The sequence below is a fragment of the Gymnodraco acuticeps genome, unplaced genomic scaffold, assembly GCF_902827175.1.
Source record: "Gymnodraco acuticeps unplaced genomic scaffold, fGymAcu1.1, whole genome shotgun sequence".
Lineage (NCBI taxonomy): Eukaryota > Metazoa > Chordata > Actinopteri > Perciformes > Bathydraconidae > Gymnodraco > Gymnodraco acuticeps.
In genome coordinates, this window is record NW_022990046.1 from 606 (window position 1) to 10,000 (window position 9,395).

A 9,395-nucleotide genomic window follows, 5' to 3' on the forward strand; every position below is an offset into this window, starting at 1 on the left:
TTTTCTTTCCACGTGTATTGAGTTTGCATTACTTATAACCAACCGTGCAATAGTTTTGGTGTTGTCATAAGTTATAATAAAGTATTACTTTGGTTTAATGATGTGAAATATAATGAACTGTAATACTGAGACGTTAGTTCCACCTGGAGTAAATTCACAAGCTCCCTGCCGTATACAAAGTCATTCAAACTGCACCTTTACCAGCTTTGAGAACACTTTAATGATCAATCATTATAATCACAACATATATTATATATTTGCCAATGTGCATAATGAGTAGCAAAGTAAAGTGGTACTTTAAGTAGGCTAGGCTATATTTACAATACCAATGTTTTTATTTTACTTGATAACATTTTAAATGCAGACTATTACTACACTCTGGTACTTCTACTTTTACATAAGTACAATATCTGAGTAGCCTACTTCTCCCACATATGTATCTAGCCATGCTGTGTTGTTCTGTCATTGTTGAGTAACACATGGTTACGGAGGCAGTTGCACAAGCCTGTTTTGATCGCTGTTATGTAGTTGAGCTAACTGAGCTAGCCTCATTGCTGCAGGAGTGTATCTGAGCTGCTGCTGGTTCAATGGTCTTGTCCTCCAGGCTAAGGCTCATTTTGCGTCATTTTGTGAACAGTGGTATGGGAGAGATGTCCTCCAAAGCCCAGATGCCGACCCCAGAATCAGCCCTGTCCGGCCGTACTGCAGGCATAAAAGTCTCAGGTAAGGTAGCCTAGCCTTAGCATGTTAGCTTAATTAGCAAAACAGATGTAACTCTACGGCAATTTAAACGTTATTCTAGCGAAATAAAGCGATATTTTTGCTGGTGTATTTTGTGTTGTGGTAGACGTTTGCGTTGTTGTCTTGGTCACGGCGGGATTTATCCGTTATAGAGACCTTAATAAGTTACTTATTAGCAAAGATGCTCTATAACTTCCTTAACTGTTTCTGTAGAAGCTATCTAGCTGTCAGCACCGGCGTCTACTACTGCGCATGCGCAATCAGTTTATTGAGCACTGTATGAGTATCATTAATACCACAAACACGTGTGTATTTAATACTAATCAATACAACTTGTTATGTTCCTACTGAATTATTGCTCTTTATCTGTACCCATTATCACAGTGCTGAAAGAAGTAGGCTACTCAGAAATGTAATTAAGTAAAGGTAGTTAAGCATAATGTCAACAAGCATACAGGAGTGTTTAATTGGAAATGATTGCACCCCAAAGGAGCCAATGTTTAATACTATGATATATTTTATTTTTTCATTTGTAGGCCTCGTGGGGCTGGCCAACATTGATCATTGTATTGTATAATATTGAACATATTTAAATTGAAAGTTATAACATGTTTACCTTAAGTCCTAATTAATCACATTGACAATCAAAAACTATTTTCTAAGCAGTTATGGAATACTTTTTGCAGAAAAAAACAATCAATCAATTACATAGAAAAACAGAAACATGTAAACATATTGAGACATATTGATCACCATATTACCATTTTCACTTAAAATCTAGAAAGATAATATTGCGTTATTGACAAAAAGGGATATTAAGTATTACACATCAGATTTTCGCAGTTTCACTTCCTAAACGTCAGTATTTGCTTTCAATAATCCAAAACATTGTTCTTCCTCTACCGTAAGTGTCACTCTAACAAGAAAATGGCTTAAACAAAAGTGTGTTGTGAGAGATAGGGATGTTTTTTTATACAAACAGACCGACAGCAGCACCAAGTTGGCAGTTGGGGCAATTGGCACCAACCTGCCCCAACCTGCCCCCTCTCCACTACAAGTGAGGGCGCTGAGGCTTGGCACGAGATGAATAGGTCTGCACTGGCACCGAACAAAAGACACACACACACACACACACACACACACACACACACACACACACACACACACACACACACACACACACACCACACACACACACACACACACACACCACACACACACACACACACACCACCCACCCCCCACCTCTAACGTTTAAAAGATGACATTGGAGAAGATATTGACTCGGTGGTGTATGGGTTCAGTGTTAAAGTGACTGAGAGAAATGGGAACACAGAGTCAAATGTTTGGATTTTTTTGGGTTGATTTGTTGTTTTTTGGGAGTTGGACTGGAGGGGGTTGGACTGGAGGGGGTTGGACTGGAGAAAGGAGGATGTGGGTTAGGAGGGCGGGGGTCCACCGGACGATTTGGATGGATGGACGATGGGAAGGTTCAGACGGAGTGGCAGACATGCTGGAGCGTCGCCAAAGCGTCTCGGGAACGCTGCCACATTTCGAGAGAGACGAAGAGGGAGCAAGGGAGGGAAAGGAGAAGCCATGCCTGCAGTGGAGAGACTTGGCAGGGCTTCCCCTCCTTTGTCTGTCTGGCTCGGGGCTGCAGCGCCAGAGGAAATCAAGAAATGTCCAGGCGTGCTGGTGCTGGAGGAGGAGGAGGTGAATCTGGACTCCGAAAAAGACGAGAGTGAAAAAGTACTTTTCGAACGAGCGAAAAACTCTTCTGAAAGAGCAGTGGAAACAAAAAAAACAAACGAGCGATTTTCTCTTAAGCGGTATTCGCCAATGGAGCCATCAAACCTGACCAGATTTTGGAGACAAACAACAACATCCAATGACCTTAATGGCAAGAAAGTGTTTTTAAAGAAGAGCAGAAGAACGTCCATAAACTGGAAAAATAATGGATGTTAAACCTCAAAAAGTCGAAGAAGGCCAATCCTCCGCCAAGCAAGAGGTTTGTTTTGACAATTTGTTCAATGTCTTTGACCAAAATCTACTTAATCTGGTCAAATGGTTCCGGGGGAAAATGTTTTTATGTCAATTTCAGCAAGAAATCTTAATTTACGCGTCCAAATGTAGAGTATTTTTTGTTGATTTGATCTGTTGTTTGGTTCTGGTAACTGGGCAGGGCCAGAAGCCTTCAACTAAGAACCAAATCATATTGTTCGACCTTTTGTATATCCTTATGCAGTTGACTTTGATGATATTCAATCGGATTGTATGGATTTTAGCACTCGTAAGGATGCAAACGGGACGATAAATTGGTCATGGTTAAAAAACAAAACATTACATTACATGTCACTTGTTAGACGCTTTTATCCAAAGCGACTAACATACATTCGGTACTGTGGACAATCCCCACAGGAGCCATTTGGGGTGAAGTGTCTCAGGGACACAACGACATGCTGACTGCAGTGGGACTCCAACTTGCTATCCCCTGATTCGAAGTCCAGCACACTATCCACTGAGCCACAGCCTCCCTTCATCAAGGTCCCTTTATTGATTGTTCTGGATCTTTGAATCGTGTCAAATGATTTGTATTAGCAAGTTGGCTGAAAAAGTGTTTTGCTGGTCTCACCTTAGGCCACACCCACTTTCACTGATAGGTGTGGTCATAAATGAGCTCTGTTACACCTGTAAACACACCCAACAATGACTTTACAGTTTTTACCTGCACATCACTGCAGAAAGGTGAAACGTCGAACCACTGGAGGTCAAAACTAAATGTTCAGTTACTCTTAAAGGAGTTTTATCTCCATGTTGTGTAAAACGTAGAGATTGAAGGTTGATTTTGGAAACAGCTGTGCAATATAATAATATAATTTAATATTAATCAATATTTGACATCCTGTGAGTTTGATACTATAGTCATGTCAATAAGGGTTGTAATAGTAAGTAATTGGACACATAAGTACTAATAAACGTCATGCACATGTATTAATTACCCAAAAATGCACTTATTATTTTCTCAATTAATCAAGTTGTCTATAAAATGTCAGGAAACAGTGAAAAATGTATAAATATAAGCAGCTGGAATATGCTTTAAAAAAATGTCAAAGAATTTCCCACTTAATTTTCTTTCAACCAATTGTTTAAGCTCTACTTTTATCCACTTTCATATGACTAAACTCTCTGAACCTTAACCTAAATACCATGCAACTCTGACGTTGTTGTTGTTATTGCTTTTTTTGATATACTAGTAGGGCCCGTTTGTGCATTTACAAGCGATGGTTGTATAATAACTGCAGAAAATAATGTAACAATTTCTATGTTTTTGTTGATAAATCAGGCTGATTGGTATCAAAAGTCTCTAATTTAACACCTTTTCACTGGCTAATTATGTCGCATTGAGACGTTTAAAACATCTTATGCTTGTTACTTGTGAGATATAACCTCATGATTAATACCTCTAGTTGGCATTTTACTAAACACTTCACCACAGATGGAAAAAGGGAAAATAAAAGCCTAATGAGGAAGTGAATGTCATCCCCATCGCAGCTGAATGCAGAGGCATCAGACTTCCAGCAGCTGGTCTCTAATTAGCAGGTGTGTTTGTGGGTGAACATCATTTTTTCCGCAGCTTGCTGTGACTCATTTTCAGAGGCAATAATGGACACAAATATCAGGTGTGATACTTTGCGAATAAGATGGTGGTTTCCAGATATCAAGTTGTCTCACCACACAATGCAAGCTAAATGCAGCGCTTTAGTTGAAGTTAAACAAATATTTGTCCAGCTGTTTTGATTCTCTCCTTATTAGCACCTCTAAGTACATGGGCGGTGGTGGAGAAGTCCATAGCGACTTGGCTTGGCAACTGGAAGGTCACCAGTTCAAGTCCCGTCAAGACCAAGTGCTACAGAGGTGTCCCTGAGCAAGGCACCGTGCCCTACACTGCTCCCCGGGCGCCGTTCATAATGGCAGAACACGGCTCCTAACACTAGGATGGGTCGAATGCAGAGAAACAATTTTGGAGAAAAAGAGTACAGTTATGGCCTCGCCATAGTAGTTCTCGTTAGGCCTTGGTAGGCCAGGCTCACTTTATGCTGTGTTTTCCATTACAGTTTAGGAACTGGGGCAGTAACTATAGTAACGCAGTGTAGGCGGAGCCCTGACGTCATCTTCAATGCGAACCACAAAACCAACATCAGCCGTTAGCTGTTAGCCCTCAGAGCTCACAGCTCCTCATATCTGTTCAGAAACTAGACAAAAGTTAAACAAGTACAAACCACAGACTGTCTGTGTCATGGCGAATGCAGTCGCTGGGTTATTTATGTCTGTAGGCCAGGGGTGCCCAACCAGTCGATCGCGATCGACCGGTCGATCGCGGGGAGATTCCCAGTCGATCGCGAGATGTGTCTAAAAATAGAACAACAACATTCTGTTGTATCGTTAATGTCCTGTAACATAATCTTCCTGTGCAGAATAATGTACATGAACGCATCAAAGCTTTGTGATTGGCCGGCGTGACCCCATGTGTCGGGGCGTGGCTGGTGGGCAGTGGGCAGTATTTCGCTGACGTTGTCCGTGTCAACAGGAGTGACAGTCCGCACACACACAAGACCGCAATTATGGCAGAAGCAAAAAAACCCAAATTATATAATTTTCACTCCGAGTGGGAGGATGATTATTTTTGTATCTATTCCAATTCAAAGTCCATCTGTCTCTCATCTGCAATGCGAGCGTTGCTTTATCGAAGAAGGGTAATTTAGGAGCGGCATTTCAAAACAGTGCACAAACGCTAAGAGACGGAATTCCCTCCTCATTCTGCCCTACGCTCCAAAAGGGGAGGGGCCTGAAAGGACAGCTAAATGCACAGCAGTCCATTTTCACCCGGCCCAACAACAAGAGCAAGGCTGCTACCATAGCATCTTATCGTGTCAGTCACGTTCTTGCGAAACACATGAAGTCTTTCAAAGACGGCGAAGTTATGAAAGAAGCATTCCTGGAGGCTGCCGACGCGCTTTTGGGGGACAGTAAAAATAACAGAAGCATTTCAACAGGTTTTTGATATAATAAAAACTCAAGTTAGATACCGTTATTAATCAGCTGTAAGTTTTAGTTTGTTTGAACTTATTCATTATAATTATTGTACAAAATGGTATAAGAATGCAAACTTAAATTGATTATAGTCTATTATCAATTCAGGTTAAGAAACTAGTGTTGCTTGCATCCTATTTTAAAGGCATTTATTTTTATAATCTACTAAAATGCAACAAAAAAAGGGTTTGATTTGATTAATGTTGTCTTTTTTATTGCACTTTGGCAGCAGATTCCTGAGTAACTTCAGATCTGAGTTGTCTTATTAGTAAGCCTAATTTATACTTTTGTAGCAACACTATTTTTATATAATGGCAAAGAAAGGGTTCAGAGTCTTTTCTTTTTTCCTGTGTCATATGTGGCAGCACTGTTCAATGTTTCTTGAAAACATTACCCACTGTAGTGACGTGTGAATAAACTCCAACTCTGTATCAACAACACTGTTGTGTGACTTCAGTTAAATACTTGTATGTGTGTAGATTAGAAAGAGGTAAGATAAAGGATCTGCAGTATTTTATGAAGTATTAATCGTACAAAGGTCAGTTTTATACAAGTAGAAGTGTGTATTTACCTAGTAGGCTGTCAGTAATGGCTACGCCTCTCTATTTAGACTGGTAGATCTCGGCAGACTGGCAACTTTAAAAGTAGCTCTCGGTTCAAAAAAGGTTGGGCACCCCTGCTGTAGGCCGTTGTTGTGAGTGTGGACGGTCGGAGCATATACAACGTTAGCTTAGCCAAGCTCCATTTAGAAAACACGCATTTTAAAAGGTTTTTCGCCTGCTGTCTGTCTGCAGACTTGTCAAAGCATTAATTCATGGTTTTTACTAACCGGTATCAGTATGTTGTTACTTCGGCATCATTTTGAAACGTGTATTACAATTAAATCACGGTCAAATATGTTCATGTTGTTGTAGTTGTGACTCAAACATATCCAGGTTATGTTGAACCGGCTTCGTAGTACAGACCTCAGGTGAAGCTGTTGTTGTTTCTGTGCGTCCATCACGTCTCTCGATGTTAAGCGACCGTGTGGCGTTATCAGCCGCTCCTCAATACATCTTACTGTCACAACACAGAGGGGATACAAGCAAATGAAAGTGTGTGTGTGCTTGTTTTTGTGTGTGTGTGTTCCACCAGCAGAGCTTCTTTGTTATTTACACGGCCGTCTGATAACCTTGACGGGCAAAATGACAGCATTTAAAAGAAAGAATGTGAGAGACATTACAGAAGAGGGAAAGCAACGGATCGACAGAGACAGTGGAGGAGGAAAGATGGAGGTTAACTGCTGGCATGTTGGCGTTGTCTTTATCTGATTCAATCATCAACAACAGAAGATGATGTGGGGTGTAAAAGGGGCTGAAGTGGGGTAGAAGAAGTGTTGCCATGTAATAGCCATATGTGTGTGTGTGTTGTGAGCCTCCTATGTGTATTTTGAATGTTCTAGACTCAGGGACTACTAAAATTCGATAAAATTGCTATTTATAACTATATAAATGAAGAATAGCATCTTGGCTAACTCTACTCTAGTGTGTTGTGTCTCGTCAAATGTGTTAGTTATGTCAGTGGTTATCAAACTTTTTCTGTCAGGCCCCCCCTTTGGAGAAAAAAATTAGTCGGCCCCCCAACACAAATAGTCAGATATTTATTTTGGGGTGCTGTGGGGTAGCTTGACGTTTCATAGAGGGTGCTCAAACATTTAGGGTTTCCCATTAATGTACCGGGCGCTACAGTGGAATTTTCTACTGCAACAATCCCCCCACGCAGATACACAGTGTGACAGTTACAATGAAGGCTCGAGGCATATAGGTGTAAGCAGGGGTAAAGTGCTATTTCTATAGGTGGTGTGTGGACCTCACATAGGGGGGTCCGGGGGCAAGCTCCCGGGAAGATTTATTTTTAAATATTGAAGTTGAAAGCATCAATCTGGTGCACTTTGAGAGCAACATGAAGAGATCTATGGATACCTCTCTCAACACCCAGATGAAACAGAACTGTAAACAGATTTACTTTTTCTTTATGGATATTTTACAAATCTCCCTTTTAAACTGTATTCTTGTTTTAATGTCATATAGTATTTCATACCTGTTTTTCATTTATTCTCTTGTTTTTTTATAACTATAATGATCATATAAATGTGTGCCTCGGAAATAATTGTTTACATTAATGGTGACCAAAACGTTTGAGACCCACTGAGATGACACTGAGAGTCCTTTAGCTCACTGAGTCTCTCAGTCTGACAGGAGAGGACTCTCCTCCACTTTGTTGTTGAAAAAACTCCTTATATCCGTTAGCGTAGCTCGCTAGCACCAGAAGCTAACAACAACGATCTCCGGTACCGGTGCGCTCTCTCTCTCTCGCTCGCGCACGCACACAAAATGGCTCGTTCCGCACACACACACACACACACACACACACACACACACACACACACACACACACACACACACACACACACACACACACACACACACACACACACACACACACACACACACACACACACACACACACACACACACACACACACACACACACACACACACACACACACACACACACACACACACACACACACACACACACACACACAGAGCGGAGCTGTAATGAAACACAGAGACCCAGACGTAATAGTACTGTATCATATTATTTTCGAATCAATAATTTTACAAAATATGATTTTCTTTTTTTTTAAAAATCTTTATTTATTTTATTTGTTTAATAACCATTTTTCCTCCTGGTCTCTCGCGCCCCCCCTGTCATGCCTCTGCGCCCCCCACTTTGGGAACCACTGAGTTAAGTTATGTATTTTTTCTGTCATTTCCTGTTTTATTTTGTACTTCCATCTCGTCTCTCATTTCAGGCCCTGTTTTCTTCCTCCTCTTGTGTGTTTTCCCGCCATCATCAGCGTCTGCCCCGCCCCTGATTGTTTCCACCTGTTCCCTCTCACCTCATGTTGAAACAGTCCTGTCTCTCCCCTGTCCTGTGTCAGTTCGTCTTGTTTGTTTCCCCGAATGCTCGTGCCAAGCCTCAGCTCTGAAAGGATCGCGTTCCACTCATGTCAGGTTTTGTTATTTTGTTGGCTTAAGTTTTTGTTACGCTAGTTTTTTCCTCCTTGTGAGCGCGTTTTGTTATTTCCACCACCTACTCTGTTAAGAGGGATTACCTGACCTGTTAAAATAAATACATTTTGGGTTCATCAGTTTGTGTCGAGGTCCTGACATAGTGTACTTACAGCAGTGTTTATAAATGTACAGACTGTCCCTAGTACTGTCAGCTCCTCCTCATTTCTCTTAAGTAAAAGTACATTAATATCGGCAAAATGAACTTAAAGGTTTCAAAGTGAATGGCCCCCTTCAACTTTTTATTTTATGATAAAAGGTTATTTTATTCCAGTAGTAAACAAAGTACCTTAAAAGCACCACTATAAAATTGTCCTTACATGTTCTGTTACATGTAAGGACAATTTTATAGTGGTGCTTTTAAGGTACTTTGTTTACTACTGGAATAAAACAATGAAAATAACAGGATTCAGTAACAGGAAGTGAGCAGTTAGTGTCCTTAGTTAT

The 9,395-nt window shown here is 40.8% G+C and overlaps 1 protein-coding gene across 1 annotated transcript in view; it reads left to right on the plus strand.

Annotated features, from left to right (window-relative positions):
- Nucleotides 1–503: 503 nt before the first annotated feature.
- LOC117545670 (mitochondrial peptide methionine sulfoxide reductase-like) overlaps nt 504–9,395 on the plus strand; it is a gene marked incomplete at its 3' end in the record, with an annotated part of 18,980 nt that continues 10,088 nt past the window's right edge. The window contains exon 1 of the mRNA XM_034215534.1: nt 504–723. Coding sequence (XP_034071425.1) covers nt 588–723 — 136 coding nt within the window. The remainder of the gene's footprint in view (nt 724–9,395) is intronic.